Raw genomic sequence first — 18,984 nt, 5'->3', positions numbered from 1 at the left:
GATTTGGTGCTGGAAGGGACCATTAGTTCAAGGAAGGCCATTTAGTCCAAACCCCTCATTTTACAGATGAAGAAACTGAGACTGAAAGAGGTTAAGTGACTTACCCAAGGTCCCACTTCTAGGAAGTATCCAAGGCACAATTTGAATTCTGGTCTTCCTGACTCCAAGTTTAGCACTGTGTCTGGTTGATGTCTTTGGAAAATCATTTTGGTAGCTGTGTGGAGGCTGGATTAGAATGGGGAGAGATTTGATGGGGGAAGACCAGTTAAGAAGCTGTTACAAGAGTCCAGGTGAGGGATGATACAGGCTTCACCTGGGTAGAGGTTGGTACCCATTACTGAACCAGGTTGCTGTTGAATGTCTGGAATGGAAGAGGACATGGAGCCAGGAAGGGACTGCCAGTGTGTCCGGGTGTCACACACAACAGGATGAAACATGCTAGCATATGTACCATAATTCTCAGTTTGTTAATGGTCAGTCCAATGCCAGTGATTGATCTGTTCAAAATGACCCAGTCTTCAGCATTAATGAAGACTGTGTCCCTGCAGAGAAAACCTGTCCCTCCGGCCAGCTTTTCCCTGGACTTAATTAACTGCTTTCTCTTATCATTGGCTCCTAGAAAGAAGAGTTTCAAGATGATTCGATCCCAGTCTCTTTCTCTGCAAATGCCACCCCAGCAAGACTGGAAGGGCCCACCATCATCCACCCCTGCCATGTCGCCCCCAAAGCCAGTCCCCGCAGGAGCGGCTTCCCAGGCAGCTCCTGCGTCATTTGCTATGCCTGAATTTCAGCGCGTCACTATCAGTGGGGATTACTGTGCTGGGGTAAGAACTCCCCCTTCTCTTTCTCTTCCTCCGTCTGGAATCAAACGCAGCGGTGACACAGAATGCTGTGCCCTGTCCCAGCTCCAGCCCCCACCCCCTAGGCATGTGAGGGAGGCTCTTATACCCAGGAAAGGCAGACAGGGTGCTCTAATGGAAAGATTACTGACTCTGGGGTCAGAGGAGCTGGGTGCAGGTCTGGCTCTGACATCTACTACCCAAGTGACCTTGGTTAAAATAAGTCCCTTAACCTCCCAAGGCTTCAGATCTTGGCTGTACAATAAGGAGGGTGAACCAGGTAGCTTCAAGGTTCCTTCCAGCCCTAGATATAGTCAGTCACTCAATACACACATTATTTTATAGGGTCAAATCCCCGCTTTACCATTTCTACCTATGTGACCATGGGCAAGTCAGGCATCCTTTCTGAACCTTCATTTCCTCATTTAAAAATGATGGACTTTGGCCAGACAGACTCTGAGGTCCCTTCTGTATCTAATGAGATAATATGTGGAAAGTGCTTTGCTGACCTTATATGAATGTTAGCTTTTGGTGTGATGATTGACATGGGCCTAGAGACAACTCAGTTCAGGGACCAGTGCCTTACTGAGGTGGTTTGAGCCTGGCCACAGAGATCCAGCAGCCTCCCAGAGGGCAAGGAAGGAAATCTTAGACTGCTCCTTCTCTCCTTCTGGATTGGAGGGGGGCTAGGGAAGGGAGAGGCCCTGGATCAGAGTTGCCAAAAGTAGACCAGCAGCTGGAGGGAGGGAAAGAATAATTCTACAGCCTGTTAGAGCAACATGGTGCCTGCAGAAAGGATGATGGAGTGCCTTCTCCAGGAAGCCAGGTCTCCCTTCGGGGGATGGGCTAATTTGGAGCCTGTTAAATAACGGTTGGTTATTGAGGATTGGGAAGGAATCAGTACAGGACACGGTGGGTTTGTTCCTTCAAACACTTGCACTGCTAGGAACAGGTTTAGATCTTAAAATGCTGCTGTGTCTCGGACCAAGAGCTCTCATAGACGTGACTTCATGTATCCTCCTGACAACCCCGGGTGTGGGGAGTGGCCCTATTTTACAAATGTGAAAACTGACACACACAGAAAGAAGAGAATTGTTCCATGTCACATGGTTAATGACAGTCACCACTAGAAGTCTAGTCAGGAAAAAGAGCATTTAGCTCTCAAGTCTCTCCCAGTCTAATGGGAGATTGTTGTTGCTTGTCCTTAATTCTCGAAGAGGACCATGACATCGAGGAGGTGATGCCATGACTGGCAAGTGAATTGGATTTAAGTGAGTGAGGGCTGTGCAAAGTCACCAGCCTCACTTTCTCCTCCAGAGTCATCTGGGTCTTAGGACCACTGGAGATGGCCCCCATCTAATGGGAGAGACAATGTGCAAACAACCCAGGGCAAACAAGATATCTATATGTGTATACATACAGATATGTGTAGATATAGTATGTGTGTATGTACACATGCTCGATGTAGTACGCATGCTTATTGTATGTAATATATGCATATCTTTATAGACAGAAGATTAATTGAAGATAATCTTAAAGGGAATGAGAATAGGCTTATTGACAATGGTAAGACTTGCAGGAAGCCAGAGAAACCAGGAGGAAGAGCTCTCCAGGCATGAGGATAGCCAGTGAAAGAACAGAGTTTGGAGGTGGGGTGTCCTGTGAGAGACACATCAGGGAGGTCAATGTCACTGGGTCATCAAGTCCCTGGAGCAGAGTGATGTGTGAGAAGACTAGAGGGGGCCAGGTGATGAACGGCTTGAAAAGAGAAACAGAGAATTTTCTCTTTGATCCTGAAGGTCATAGGGAGTCATAGGAGTTTATTGAACAGGAGGAAGGCATGGTCAGATCTCAATGGAGGATGAACCAGGGAGTGGGGAGCCTTGAGGCAGGCAGGCCAATCAGCAGGCTGCTGCAATAGCCCAGGCAGGAGGTGATGAGGGCTTGTACTAGGCTGATGGCAGCAGCAGAGGAAAGAAGGGAGTATGTTCTAGAGATATTAGGAGGGTAGTATTGATAGTACTTGGCAACTGAGTGAATGTGGGAGGTGAGAGAGAGTGAGGAGTTGAGGAGGACACCTAGCTGGGAGCCTAGGTGACAAGGGGGATGGTGGTACCCTTGACACCATCGTCTCCTCTGGTGTCAGGTGTCTGGTGTCTGGTGCCTAGAAGTCAGGAGGAGGGGAAAGATAAATGAGTTCAGTTTTGGACATGTAGGGTCAGAGTCATCTGCAGGATATCTAGTTCACGATGTTTGATAGGTAGCTGGAAATGGGAAATGTTTCCTACTTCAAACTCTGTTGTTTCTATCTCTGTTCCAAGATTCATCAGCATCAGATGGGGAAAGAGGCCTGGACCTGGAGTCAAAAGACATTTTGCATTTCCAGTTCTGATACTTGTGAGTTTGAGAAAATAAGGTCCCCACTCTTGGCCTCAATTTACCCATCTGTAAAGTGAGGGGGTTGGACTAGATCTTAACTGAACCCCTCTGGCAGCCAGGTAAAGTCTTTGGATCCTTTCTTAGAATAAGATTTTTAAATAAAATACATAGGATTGCAAAGGAAACCAATTATATTGACATGCCATAATCAAAATCTTTTTTTTAAATTTTTGCTTTTTTTTTTTGTTGAGACAATTGGGGTTAAGTGACTTGCCCAGAGTCACAGAGCTAGTAAGTGTCAAGTGTTTGGTCTGAAGCCAGATCTGAACTCAGGTCCTCCTGACTCCAAGGCCGGAGCTCTATCCATTGCACCACCCAGCTACCCCTCAAAATCTTTTTAAAAACAACTCCATGGACCCCAGGTTAAGAAACCCTTGACTAGATGACCTCCAGGGCTCTTCTCTGCTGGCCTGTGATTTTGTGATAGAACAGTGTAGTCATCATGTAAAATAAAAGAGATGAATTAGGAATTATGAGTTATGTTTCTAGGTTGATATCATGGTTTGGGGGGAATCTGGGGGAGTCTGCTGGCTTTTGGAGGGCCTTCCATTTCTCCATCTGTAGATGTCAGTCCTTTCTGCCTTCCTCGATAAGAGGCTTTCTAGATTTGATGCTACCCTTGACTGTGGGTGGATATGGAGCCATGTGTATACAAAGAAGGTGGTATTTGGCTATTCACTATATTTTGAGGGTACAGTCATAACTTTACACTTGAATATAAAAAATCCTGTCCCAATATGAAGTGGGAAATCAGCTCCTTTTTTTTTTTTTTAAAGACAGCTTAATTATCATGCATAGATCTGCACAGATCATGCATCTGGCCATAGAGCCAGAGACACCTGGGTTCAAATCTTGCCTCCAATATGTACTGACTGTGTGACCCTGGGCAAGTCACTTAACCTCTCAGTTTTCTAGGAGACTTTCTTTTTTTTTTTCCTTAATGGTAATTTTTATTAATTTTTTTGTTTTCAACATTTACTTTCACAAGATTTTGAGTTCCAAATTTTCACCCCATCTCACCCCTCCCCCCACCCCAAGATGGCATGCATTCTAAATACCCTTTCCCCTAGCCTGCCTTCCCTTATCTTGCCCCTGCTTCTCTTATCCCCTTCCCCTTCAATTTTCCTATAGGGCAGGATGGATTTCTGTACCTCATTTCCTATATTTCTTATTTCCCAGTTGCATGTGAAAACATTTTTTTAAACATGTATTTTTAAAACTTTGGGTTCCAAATTTTCTCCCATCCTCCCTCCCCACCCACTCTCATTGATAAGGCAAGCAACTAAATATAGGTTATATATGTGCAGTTATGCAAAACACTTCCATAGTAGACATGCCGTGAAAAACTATTTCCCTTAATCCTATCCCACCCACCCATTTATTCTATTCTTTCTTTTGACCCTGACCCTCCTCAGAAGTATTTGCTTGTGATTACTCCCTTTCCCAATCTGCCCTCCTCTCTATCATTCCCCTACTCTCTTGTACCCTTCCCCCCCCTATTTTCTTGTAGGGTAAGACAGATTTCCACACCCAACTGAGTGTGTATGTTATTCCCTCCTTAAGTCAAATCCTATGAGAATAAGATTCACTCATTCCCTCTCACCTTCCCCTGTTTCCCCTCCACTGTAAAAGCATTTTCTTTTCTGTTTTTTTTTTTTGTGGGATAATTTACCCTGTCATATCTCTCCCTTTCTCCTTCTCCTAGATTATTCCTCTCTCACCCCTTAATTTTATTCTTCAGATATTACCCCTTCATTTTCAACTCACCCTGTGCCCTCTATCTATCTATCTATATCTATATATATGTACATATAATTTTTTACCCTCCAACTACCTTAATACTGACAAAGGTCTCATGAGTTACAAATATCATCTTTCCATGCAGGAATGTAAACAGTTCAACCTTAATAAGTCTCTTGTGATTTTCTCTTTCCTGTTTATCTCTTCATGTTCCACTCGAGTCTTGTATTTGAAAATCAAATTTTCTATTCAACTCTGGTCTTTTCATCAAGAATGCTTGAAAGTCCTCTGTTTCACTTAATGACCATTTTTTCCCCTGCAGGATTATACTCAGTTTTGCTGGGTAGGTGATTCTTGGTTGTAGTCCTATCTCCTTTGCTCTCCGGAATATTATATTCCATGCCCTGTGGTCCCTTAATGTAGAAGCAGCTAAATCTTGTGTTACCCTGATTGTGTTTCCACAATACTTGAATTGTTTCTTTCTGGCTGCTTGTAATATTTTCTCCTTGACCTGGGAACTCTGGAATTTGGCTACAATATTCCTAGGAGTTTTCCTTCGGGGATCTCTTTCAGGAGGAGATTGGTGGATTCTTTCCATTTCTATTTTGCCCTCTGGTTCTGAAATATCAGGACAGTTTTCCTGGATCATTTCTTGAAAGATGATGTCTAGGCTCTTTTTTTGATCATGGCTTTCAGATAATACAATAATTTTAAAATTCTCTCTCCTGGATCTATTTTCCAGGTCAGTTGTTTTTCCAATGAAATATTTCACATTGTTTTCTAATTTTTCATTCTTTTGGATTTGTTTTACAGTGTCTTGATTTCTCATAAAGTCACTAGCTTCCAGTTGCTCCATTCTAATTTTTAAGGAAGTATTTTCTTCAGTAAGCTTTTGGACTTCCTTTTCCATTTGGCCAATTTTGCTTTTTAAGGCATTCTTCTCCAAATTGGCTTTTTGGACCTCTTTTGCCATTTGGGTTAGGCTATTTTTTAAGGTGTTATTTTCTTCAGTACTTTTTTGGGTCTCCGTTAGCAAGCTGTTGACTTGTTTTTCATGATTTTCTTGCATCACTCTCAGTTTTTCCTCTACTTCTCTTACTTGCTTCTCAAAATCCCTTTTGAGCTCTTCCAAGGCCTGGGACTGATTCATATTTTTCTTGGAGGCTTTGGATGTAGGAGCTTTGACTTTGTTGTCTTCTTCTGGTTGTATGTTTTGATCTTCTTTGTGACCAAAGTAAAATAATATAGTCTGACTCTTTTTGCACTGCTTACTCATGATCCTGGCCAATTACTTGAGTTTTGAACTCTTTGTTAAGGTAAAAGTCTGCTTCCAATGTGAAGAGTGTACTGTCCCAAGCTTCAGGGGTTTGTACAGCTATTTTCAGAGGTACTTCTAGGGACCTGTAAATTTTCAGTTCTTCCAAGGTGGTATGATAAGGGACGAGGTGTTTCCTCTCCATAGCCACAACAAGCTTTCACCACACCAGCTGTTCCTCCTTACCCCAGGACTGCCCCTCAGAACTGTGACCCAAATCCAAGCACAGGCAAAGCAAGAGATTCCTGCCTCAGCACTGGCAAAGAGATCCCTGCAATCCCCCTCTGATCAGCCATTGGATTCCCCCTCAGTCTGTGGGCTGGAAGCTCTGGAAAAAGTCGAGGCCCTGGGCCACGCTCGAGACTTGCGACTGAGACCTAGTTCCTCTCTCACCTCAGTCATAGACTTTTCCCACTGACCTTCCATGTTGTCTTTGGCATTCATGGGTTGAGAAGTATGGAAACTGCCACAGCTGCCCACGATTCAGTCCTCTGAGGCCGGCTCCAGGGTCGCTGTGGCCTGCACGCCCATGCCGAACTGCGCTCCTCTCCCCACCCTGTGCTCCTCTCCCCACCCTGCGTGATATGCCTTTCCAATCAACCATCCAGGCTGTCTTTGGCTGTAAATTTGTTTTACTCTGTCTTTTTGTGGATTCTGCTGCTTTAGAATTTGTTTAGAGCCATTTATTTTAGGTATTTGGAGGGCTTTGGGAAAGAGCTCAAGACAGTCACTGCTTTCCCTCTGCCATCTTGGCTCCGCCCCTAGGAGACTTGCTAAGGTGTTGACCTGCATTGGTAAAGGGAATTTCCTCATGGTAAGAAGGGTCCCTATCCTGGGGAAATCACAGGTCCAGACCCTATATCTTAGTTGCAGGTACAAATTATTTTTTCTTTCTTTTTTGAGAGGGAAATTTCTAAGGAATATACTTGGAAAAACTTGTTTTTTAATTCCAGGCTTTCCAGACCACTCAATTTTTATTCTTTAAGGCCACCTTCTTTGTAAGAAGGATAGCTTTCAAAAATTATCATTAACTTTAAACATCTTTTTGTTTTATTTCATTCCCAAATATATCTATTCCTTCTCCCCTACCCAGAGAACCATCCTGAGTAATAAAGAATAAAAAAGAGAGGAAAAAAGTAGCCCAGCAAAAATAACCAGTGTATCAACTGAACCTGATGGTATATGTAATACTTTACACCCATAGTCCTCCATCTCTGCACAGAAGGGAAGGAGGCTAATTTCTTTGGGGATAAGCTTGGTTGCTATAATTGCAGTTTTCAGTTTTGTTGTTATTTGCTTCTTTTCATTTACATTGTTGCAGTTAAAGTCTGTTGCTTTCCTAGTTCTGCTTAACTAGACCATGTGTCCTTTCATATGTCTTCCTATGCTTCTCTAAATTGAAGAAGGGAAACTTCTTTTTTTTTTTTTTGCTTTTTGGTGAGGCAGTCGCGGTTAACTGACTTGCCCAGGGTCACACAGCTAAGTAAGTTTCCAGTGTCTGAGGCCGGATTTGAACTCAGGTCCTCCTGACTCCAAGGCTGGAACTCTATCCACTGCACCACCTCGCTGTCCCAGAAGGGAAACTTTTAATGCTTCTTTTCTTCCTGACTTTGAAAGACAATGTGGTCCATGGCAAAATGTGCTGGCTTTGGAACTAGAGGACCTGAGTTCAAATCCTGTTACTTGTTGCCTATATGACCTTGGGCAAGTCACTTCATGTCATTGGGCCTCAGTTTCCTCACCTGTACAAGGAGGGAGTTTGGCTAGATGACTTCCGAGGTTCCTCCCAGCTCTTAATCTATGCTCCTATGACCCCTCCAAGATGTGAATCTTTTAGATTACACGGCTTATTTACTGAAGAAGCCCAGGAATTGTCCAGTTACAGAGAATAGATTCAGGCACATTTGGACATTCTAGCAGACTCAGGAGATATAGTCCTGGGCACTAAAAATGGGAAGAAAGTTGCAGGTTGGAGGCCTTCCATTTTCACTAAGGTTTAAATCATTAGCCTCGATTTTAGGGAGATCACTGAGCCATACTCTCTACCAACTTTGTAGTTACTTTCTTTAACAGGTCCCATATACATTATTACCCTTTAAGTTCTTTTCTCACAAGTATTCCCATTTTACAGATAAGGAAACTGAGGCTTGGAGAGGTAAACTCATTTTGTAGGTCACATGGCTACAGACTTGAACTCCTGTCTTTTGACTCCAAGATTACTGCTATTACCATTATACCACACTGCCTCTCTTACGAAGGAGCTGGATTGAACAATATAGGAAAATTCAACAAGCACTGATTAATCAACTGGTATGCGCCAGGCACTGTGCTGAGGAGACAAAAGCACAAATCAAACAATCCCTGCCCTCAGGGAGCTTACATTCTATTGGGGGAGAAATAATGTGCACAAATGAGTGAATGCAAAATATATGCAAAGTAGTTCGGCAGAGTAGATCCCTAAGGACCAGGGAGATGAGGAAAGGATGTCGGATGTCGGATGTTGGATGGTGGCGCTTGAGCTGAGCGAGGCAGAGAGGGACAGAGGACAGACTGCCTTTGCAAAGGCACGGAGACCATCATGTCGGAGCATCATTGAATGGGCTGGAATGTGGGGTGTGTGAAGACAAGTCATGTACACCAAGGTGAGGCTGACAGCCTGGGAAGTCATCAGGGCTGGGGGAGCAGCACAAGAAATGCTCACCTGACAACATAAAAGAAAACTTTACTGACAGCCTTCAGACCTGGGATCAATGCAGCGACCAGCAGTGGCTTCAGAGGTTTCTGCTTCTCAGCAGGAAGGTGGTGGCCTGAGGGCAAGACTGGGCTGTACCTTTCCAGACACGATCCACGGATTGATTTGTTCTCCTCAACTATGCTTATTTTTGATATAAGGGACGGATCTCTCGGTGGGACTGGGGTGTGAAAGTCATTGGGAAGAGACAGTGATGTAAAAAAAAAAATCTCCTCTGGCTCCTAAGGGTCCACCCCAAGGACACTGGAATGATGTAGACTGGGCATAATCGGGACCCCAGAGAGATCATTATTTCTTCTTTGTTCACTCTCCCCTTTCAGAGTTTTTCTCTGGGAAATAATTGCCCATGTCGAGGTTTACTTGAAGTGCCCATAATGAATCTCTGACTCTCACACACTACTTAGTATATAATATACGTATAGAGGATAGCCTTTCTTTCCTCTACCACTGATAATGTATAAGACACAAAAGGGAAAGGAATAAGCATTATGTAGTACATACTCTTCCAGGCACTGTGCCAAGCAAATATTACCTATTTGATCCTCATAACAGCTCGGAGAGGTAGGAGCTGTTATTATCCCCATTTTACAGTCGAGAAATTGAGGCACACAGAGGTTCATTGCTCAGGGTCATACGTCTAATAAATGTTGTCTGAGGTTGAATTTGAACTCACATCTTCTTGACCCCAGGTCCAGCACTCTATCCACTGCCCGAAAAAAAAATTCATAGGAATCTGTGAACCAAATAAATTCTTAGTCTCTTAGTCTTATCTGAAAGGGGGACTTTTTTTTGGGGGGGGGGGCTATTGAACGAATACTCCTTACTCATCTCAGATGAGCAACTCATGTCAGTAGCAAGGATGGCGAGCTCCATAGCTCTTGCCTCTCTTCACCCCCATTCACTCCCTTGATGACATCAGTCTGCCAGCTACTGGACTCTCCTCCACCGTTGGTCCTTTTCTTCTTCCATGAAACATGCTGCTGAAGAAAACCTCTCCCTCCAGCAAGCTAGGTTCCTGGATGCTTGAATCAGGAACTCCTGATCTCTTGGAAACTCTAGACATTGGCTATCCAGAGCTCAAGATTATCTACAAGGCAACCTCCAAGGGTGAGTGATCCTTTGTTGATTGACTTCTTTCTACTCCAAGGAGCAAAATGCTGAGGAAATCTTCTCCCACTAGGAAGTCCAGCACCTGGACATTCAGACTCAGGAATTCTGGTATGCCCAGTGCTAAATCTTGGCATATACAATTTGCCTAACATATAGACATATTAGTTAGGCAGAATGACAGACAGTATCTCGGGAGAAAGTTAATGGGCTGAGTTGTCCCCTTGACTTGCCACTTAGCTTAGTCATCCTAAATGTGCTCATTTCAAGTGATTGGGCAATGTCTTAATTGTATGAAGACTTGTCTATTAAAAGTATACATCATCATCAGGTCAGAGCCACATCACGTTGCCCCGGGCTCATGGTGTGGCCCCTTATTGCCACAGGTAGCCACATCTGGCTTCCTCCTGAGGTCCTGATTCTTTCTTTGACTGCTTGATTCTGCCTTAGCAGAAAAAGGTATCAGGGAAAGGAGAGGATAGATAGGTAGACAGGGTTTGAAGGACAGCAACATGACAGAAGACCTGTTGACATTTTTTTCATTGGAATTGAGGTGTCCCAGAGGCAACGTGGGAATGTCTGAGCCAGGATGTGGTAGGGATATAAGGATCCTTGGCCTGGACCCCGGTGGCTGTCTCTCCAGAGAACATAGTGTTTCCTCTAGCTCAGCTGTGCTTGGGACTGTGAGAGCTCAGACTATTATCTGGGATGCTGAGTGTGGTGGGCTCACTTGGCATCCTCGAGTTGTTGTTCCTGGCACTACTGAGCAGCTTGGAGACAGCACTGTTCATTAAGGCTGCTAATGGCTACTGGCTCTGACTCCAAACCTCAGCCTTCATTCCAGTCAGAGATGCATTCTTGCCTCATTTGGCCCTCCAAAGAGCAGGCCTGAGCCTATGGCTGCCTGCTAGTGCCAGGGGAGGTCCTTCCCTTTGGAGTTTTTGGCCTCTGTTTCATCCTGTTGGCTCAAAAGGAGCTTGTAGCCTACTAACACCACCAGGTCCTTTTCATGTAACCGGCCAGCTAGCCAGCCCATACTTTACACAGCGGATTTTTGGATCCAAATGTAAGACTTCATGTTTATTCGCTGACACCTCTACAGACATGATTTCATCACTGTGTACCCCCTCCAATTGTACAGCCTGCAAGTACATTCATGCCTTCTCATCCTGTGGAGCTATTGTCTGGAGTCATTTATATATCCTCTACAGCAAATCCACCTATGACCCTGGGTGCCTTCCTCTTGACTTTGTGTGGATAACAAGCAGGAGCAGAAGCCCGGGGGCCATCTGCTAATTATCTCTTGCTCCGTAACAAGCCCACCTCCATTTCCACTTATTGGCTCTTCTGGGGATATCCTTCAGGCCATTTCTGCACAATTCTTTATTGAGAATATGTTGCAGCTTACGCATCCCCACCATGCATCTCTCCATTGCCTCTTGGCCAACCCACAATTTGAATTCCTCAGAGACTGTGGTGTTCTGTGATTTGCAGGCGGGAAGCATCCTCAGAAGAATACTGATGTTTTAAAAAGAAAATGGGTCTTTATTTCAGGGAGAAGCTTGGGATAGTTGAGAACACTGCCCGATTTTCCAAAGGCGATCTAACCTGCTCTGTTGCTTCCAGTTACTTGCCTAATTAATGTCTCTGTGTTAGGCAAATTTTACATGCCAATTAATTGTCCATCTGAAAGGTCTGTGCAAGATATAAGCATATAATACACATACATGTATGTACGTGTACACATGCATATTCTGTGTGTACATATATACACGTGCTCATATATATTGTGTTATCATATACATATATGTGTCTATATATACTTCTCCATGCCTAGAATGCTTTCCTCATCTCCGCCCCCCGGCTACCTTCAAGCCTCAACTAAAGTCCCAACTTCTATATGAAGCATTTCCGAGGTCTTTTAATTCTACTGCCTTCTCTCTTTTAATTGTCTCCTATTTATTTTTTATATAGCTTGTTTGTGTGTGTATATAAATATATTTTGTTGTCTCTCCCATTAGACTGTGAGCTCCTGGAGGGCAGGGACTGTCCTCTGTTTCATTTTGTATCCCAGTGCTTGGTACAGTGTGGGCATTTAATAAATGCTTGTCGACTGACATTAATATATGTATATATGAATATGGATGTATATATTGGTATATGGCTATCTATCTACACACACACACACACCCAGTACATTATGTATATGCATACATGACTATTAGCTCTATGTTCCTGTCCACTTAGCTGCGTTTTGTAGGCTGTATAATAGACATCCTTCATCTACTTGATTTTTCCTGTGGGATAATTAGCTCAAACTCTTTTTAGTGATTATGGATTTGAGGAGTCTGGAGCTTGAGGCATTCTGCCCAATGTCACCCACAAAAAGGAGCACTTAGGAGACCTCACCATCTGTAGGAAATCTCTAGTCTATTTGGACTCTCCATTGGATAGTCTTCCTAGACATGGCAAGAACCTTTGGTTGAGAGGTTGTGTCAATATCTGTTCTTTTAGCCCTTTCCTATTATTTATTTATTTGCATTAACAGTTCACTTATGTAACTCAGGTTTGAGTAGCCTTAACTGTACCATTTTTTTTTTGTTTGATGAAATATTGTTTGTGATCTTTGTTCTAAACAAGTGCATGGCCTAACAATAGGCGAACTGTTGAGTTATCAATGATTCTCTAGGCATTTTCTGCATGTTAAAATATAAAGAATTGTGTATATTTTTAAAATGGTATCTGATGCTTGCATATCTAGTACTTCCTGGTTCCCTTCTTGAAGAAAGAATACATGCTTTACAGGCCTGAGGCTTCCCCATTGTTAACTGATTTGAGAATTCCCTGAGAGGCCCCTGAGAATTCAGTCCTGTGCTCCTTAGTACAGAGGGAGCATCCTTCAGGCAGAAGATAAGGGTGGCATGGGCTAGAGGGAAAGAAATATAGTTTCAAGGCTGATGGACGACAGATGTAGGGCGTTGTTTTGTGGTTGCTCATTTGCAAAACAGCAAGGTGGCACTTTCATGCCTAAGAAAGGAATCTCTGGGGCTTCCTCTTCCCTTCTGGTGTCACCTGGGCAGCAGGAAAAAGCAGTGAGATTATAATAGCTTGGCTTTGTCTACAATATCACTGCAAGATTTTTAGTGTGGTCATTATGAGCCCCATCCTACGGCTGAGGTAATGGGATCTCAGAGAAGTTAAGTGACTTGTCCATGGTCACACAGCTAGTCAATGTCTGAGGCAGAATTCCAGTCCAGGTCTCCCGATGCCAAATCCTGGACTCTAACCATTACACCATGTCACTTCTCACCTTGGTAAAGGTCACTCAGGTGGCTGAAATCCAGAAGCTCATTCCCCTCCCCAACCCGCAAACCACAAGGAAATGGTCCTTTGGACTGAAGGATTATGGGTAGGGGGAAATGATAGGGATCCCTCTGGGGCTGGGTGGGCTCCCTCTGTGTTTCATGTAGCACCATCTATGTCTACGTCCACATCCACATGCATGCCCTGTCCCCTTGCCACAGTCTCCTTTAACAGGCTTTCCCGCTGCACTGCTGGTCTTTACCCTGGTGTTAGGATGACCATTTTCCAATGTGATCCCAGTGCTATCCTAAAGGCATCTCTGCAGCTCCCACCTTGGTGCCCGACTCCAGAGATGCCACCTCCTCCCTTCCTGAGGGACCTACCTGAAAGGTCCTGCCATTCCTTTTTGCCATAATGCCCTCACTCTCTGCTACCTCCCTGTAGATCACTGTAGAGGATTACGAGCAGGCTGCCAAGAGCCTGGCCAAGGCCCTGATGATTCGGGAGAAGTATTCGAGGCTTGCCTACCACCGTTTCCCAAGGACCACTGCCCAGTACCTGTGCCCTCAGAGGGCTGAGAAGTGGGGCCCTGGGGATGAGGTATTTCCAGGTATGATTGGCTGTGTTGGGAGGGAGGGAGGGATCCTGCTACTCCCAGAGCTACTTCCAGAAGATCAATTCAGCATTTATTAAACACTTTTTATGTGTGCTGGGAATTGCAGGAGATACAAAGATGAATAAGACATGGTATCTGCCCTCAGGCAGTGAGGAGGCGCAGTGGATAGAGTGCCAGGTCTGTAGTTAAGAAGATTCAGCTTCCTGACTTCAAATCTGGCCTCAGATACTTACTAACTGTGTGACTCTGAGCAAGTCACTTAACCCTCTTTGCCTCAGTTTCCTCATCTGTAAAATGTGTTGAAGAAGGAAATGGTAAACCACCCTAGTATCTCTGCCAAGAAAATCCCAAATGGAGTCACAAAGAGTCAGACAGGATTGAAAAGGACTCAACAGCCACATCCGCCCTCAGGGAACTTAGAATTTAGTGGGGGATATATGATAAAAGATGTGTACAGATAGCTGTAATACATACCAGTAGATAGCAAGGTGGTGTAGTCGGTGCTGGGCTTAAAATTGGGAACACCTGAGTTCAAATCCTGCCTCAGAAACCTATTAACTGTGTGACCTTGGGAAAAGTATTTAACCTCAGTTTCCTTATCTGTAAAATGAGAATAATAACACTTACCTCAGGATTGTCATCAGGATCAAATGAGGTGACACATAAGGTGCTTTGCAAAACTAAATCTAGCTGTAATAATAATATAATATATAATGTTACTACTATACAATAACTCTTGTTGTACCAGAATACAAGTGCAGCCCAGATGCTAGGAGAGATCAGAGGAAGCAGAGAACTTTGCAGCTGAGGGTAACAGAGCAGGTTTCACGGGAAAGATGGCATCTGAGCCTGAGCCTTGAAAGATGGGTGAAGGGAAGGAGAAGGGGATAAGCATTTATATAGCACCTACTATGTGCTTAGCTTTTAATCATTGAATGAGAGTTGACCAAGGTCTCCCATTGCATCTGGGGCCATCACCAGTCATCTTCACCTGTGTCTTGCCACTGGACTCTAGTGACTCTGTTCAGCTCTGCCTCACTTAAATCCAGTTCACTTGCAAATCAAGACATCACTCTCCTGAGGTCATTGGCCCTCTTCAAGAATGAAGATAATGTGTGCCAGGCCCTAAGCCAAGAGCTTTACAAATATTATCTTACAAGTGATGTTATTATCCCCATTTTACAGTTGAGGAAGCAGGCAAACAGAGGTTCAGTGACTTGCTCAGGGTTGAATAGTTAGTATCTGAGGTCAAATTTGAACTCAGGTCTTCCTGATTTCAGGCCCATCACTCTACATGCTGTGCCACCTCCCTGAAGGGAGAGAGGAGGCATTCCAGGCATTCAGGCAGCATTGGCAAATGCCCAGAGGTAGGAAAGAGCAGGATGTGTAAGAGGAATGGTGAGTAGACAAGTGAGGTCAGAGCATAGGCTATTTGAAGGGAAGCTAAGAAGGTTTTAGCACTCATCAGCTGACTTTGTGAGACCCTTTCACCAGCCAGAGTCAGTTCCCTTGAATAATATTTCCCTATGGGACTCCTAGATCTGGAATGGACCTTGGGGGTCATCGGGTCCAACCTTCTTCATTCTATTGATGCAGAAACCGAGACCTTGAGAGATTAAGAGATTTGTAAGGAGGTAGCTGGTTAGAGCTCAGGTCCCATGACTCTAGAGACAGTGCCCTTTCCACTGTACCAAGTTACCTGTTGTAGCTTCTGAATTTCAATTTACTCAGCAAGTATTTTTTTTTTTAATATGGTCAGAGTGGGAATTTGTTTTGCTTAATATGAATATTTGTTATAGTGTTAAACAACATTCTTCTTCAACATTTCTCTTCCCTTTGCTTCTTCTTTCCCTTCCCTTCTTTTTTTTTAAAATTAATTAATTTATTTTTAGTTTCTTTTTGGGGGGGGGCTAGGCAATGGGGTTAAATGACTTGCCCAGGGTCACACAGCTAGTGGGTAGGTATCAAGTGTCTGAGGCTGGATTTGAATTCAGGTCCTCCTGACTCCAGGGCTGGTGCTCTATCCACCTTGCCACCTAGCAGCCCCTAATTTTAGTTTTCAACATTCATTTCCATAAGCTTTTGAGTTTTAAATTTTCTCTCCCTCTCTCCTTCCCTTCCCCAAGATGGCGTGCAATCTGATGTAGGCGCTACATATACATTCCTGTTAAACATATTTTCATATTAGTCATGTTGTAAAGAAGAATTAGAATCAATGGGAGGAACCACAAGAAGGAGGAAACAAAACAACAAAAAAAGAGAGCAAATAGTATGCTTCAATGTGCATTCAGACTGCATATTTCTTTCTCTGGATGTGGATAGCTTTTTCCATTGTGAAGCTTTTGGAGTTATCTTAGATCCTTGTATTGTTGTTTACTCAACAAATATTTATTGAGTGTCTAGGATGTGGCTAAGTCCTGTTCTGGGTTCAGTGTTAGGATATGGAGCCTTATAAAACCTACCTAGTCTTTGCTCTGGGTGGACTCACTGCTTGGGAGCCACAACTTCCACTTAGGAAACATTTAAATAAAAATAAAAGACAGTAGATGATTAAGTTTCCAAATGAGCACAGAAATGAGCCCATTGGCGCCTCTCTTTGGCTCTCAGGGGCCAGAAAAGACGGATGGGTGTGAGCTGGGTGGACAGGGAAGGCTCTCTGGGGGAGGTATTGAGTTACCTCTTTGATGATCCCAGCATGCCAATTAGAGACTTGAGACTAAATAACTTAAATGGAAAAATGGGGGCAAGAGCAAGTCTTTCCTAAAGCATCTCTCTTAAAAGCTCTTTTATGGGCTGGTTGAACTCATGCCCAGTGTAACGGTGTGGTGCCTGGTGGCAGGCAGCTCTGTGCCAGCTTCCCCAGGCAGGATTCAGGAAGCCGTTTGGTTCTGCCCAGCTGCACGCTGTTGGCGTGGGTCTGTGCAGGAGCATGATGTCCTGGGGCTCAGCCTCTTTACCTATCCATAGGCTGTTTACCTTGAGTGGTAGCTCATGAAAACTAGTGAAGGGAGGAGCAGGAGACCTAGGTTTTAGTCCTGAAGCTCGGTGCCTGCCTGAGGATCGTAGAATTAGACCTGGAAGGGATTTTAGGGACCATCTAGTCCAGGGTTGGGGAACTGGTGGCCTCTAGGCCACATGTGGCCCTCTAGGTCCTCAAGTATGGCCCTGTGACTGAATCCAAACTTTCTTTCTTTCACAAGTGACCTCGAGGCCGCAGATTCCCCACCCCTGATCTAGTCTACAGATTACAGATGAGGAAACTGAGTCTCAGAGATTTGGGGAACCGGCCAAAGGCAGCAGAGGGTCATAGGTCTAGCTTATTATTCTAGGGAGGGAGTAAGAGAGGTAGTATTTGAACCTGGGTCCTCAGGCTTTTGTTTTCCTGTAAGGAATGACCCACTTGGTTCTGTTCAGGAATGTTGGAAAGATTAATTCAATAACACACCAGAAGCATGTTGTGCTTTTTGGAAGGATATTAAACCCAGGTATGCTTATGGAATGTGCGCCCGTTGACCGAGAAATGCCAGAATGTGCTGAGAGGAGGTGATGGGATTCAGGGAGGCCTCAGTCACAGGGGTGGTGAACCTGCCCTAGAAGGATGATGCATGAAGTGAATTGGTTTAGGCTTGGTATCAAGGGGCCTTTTCTTCTGAGAACCTAAGAATCATTCACAGGCCACCATTAGCCAGAGTCAAGAGGTCATCCCAGAGCAAGGATTCCTAACAGGGAGTCCATGGACCCTGAGGGTTCTGTGGCTAGGATATGGCTAGCCCTGTTCTGGGTTCAGTATTAGGATATGCAGCCTTATAAAACCTAGTCTCTGCCCTTGTGTCAGGGATTCTATGAACTTGGATGGGTTTGGGGGTGGGGGGAAACAACCCTACATCTGTATTTTCTTTTTTCTTTTTTCGGTGAGGCAATTGGTGTTAAGTGACTTGCCTAGGGTCACACAAATAGTGCCAAGTATCTGAGGCTGGATTTGAACTCATATCCTCCTAACTCCAGGGTGCTCTATACACCGTACCACTTAGCTGCCCCCTGCATCTCTATTTTCACTAACCCTTTAGTTTCCTTTGTAATTCTATGTATTTCATTTAATGCATTTAAAAGCATCATTCTGAGAAGGGATCTATAGGCTTCACCAGCCTGCCACAAAAAATGGTTAGGATTCTTTGTCCTAGAGGCAGGCGGGTGGCATGGTGGATACAGTGCCAGACTCAGAGTCAGGAAGACCTGAGTTCAAATCTCTCCTCAGACACTGAATAGATATGTGACCCTGGGTAAGTCACTTAACTTCTGTTTGCCTCAGTTTCCTCATCTATAAAAGGGCGATAATACTAGCACCTCCCTCCCAGGGTTGTTGTGAGGATTCAAAGGAAATAATACTTGTAAAGCATTTAGCACAGTGCCTGGCACATAGCAGGCACTATATAAATGCTAGCTAATATTGTTAATATTGGAAGCCATCCCTCTCCATGGAGTCCTTAAGCTGCCATCTATTGGCTTGTTTTGCAATGTAGTGACTCTGGTCTATTCTTCAGAATAGAATTGATTATATTATATATATTATATCATATCATATCATATCATATCATATCATATCATATCATATCATATCATATCATATCATATCATATTATATTATATTATATTATATTATATTACATTATATTACATTATATTACATTATATATTCTAGAGTCTCAGACTTGGAAGGATCCTCTTAGGTCATTGAGTTTCACCCCCTACTCAGAAAAGGGGGTCCCTTCTCCAGCATCCTTGAAAAGTGGTCACGCACTCTCTGCTTACCCATTTCTGGTGATGGGGAGCTCACCACTTGTAAGGGCAGCCTCTTCCATTCTTGGGCAGAGGA

General features: G+C 44.0%; 1 protein-coding gene across 5 annotated transcripts in view; it reads left to right on the top strand.

Moving 5' to 3' along the window:
• The window catches only part of AMPD3 (adenosine monophosphate deaminase 3), an 84,023-nt gene that overhangs the window by 39,175 nt on the left and 25,864 nt on the right, over positions 1–18,984 (top strand). For all 5 annotated transcript variants that reach the window (XM_027852649.1, XM_027852645.1, XM_027852648.1 and 2 more), the window contains 2 exons: positions 620–824; positions 13,940–14,105. In XM_027852649.1, the coding sequence (XP_027708450.1) occupies positions 620–824; positions 13,940–14,105 (371 nt within the window). The remainder of the gene's footprint in view (positions 1–619; positions 825–13,939; positions 14,106–18,984) is intronic.

Source organism: Vombatus ursinus, unplaced genomic scaffold (assembly GCF_900497805.2).
Source record: "Vombatus ursinus unplaced genomic scaffold, bare-nosed wombat genome assembly UNPS02009770.1, whole genome shotgun sequence".
In the NCBI taxonomy this organism is placed as follows: domain Eukaryota; kingdom Metazoa; phylum Chordata; class Mammalia; order Diprotodontia; family Vombatidae; genus Vombatus; species Vombatus ursinus.
This window is presented reverse-complemented; position numbering and strand designations above follow the sequence as displayed.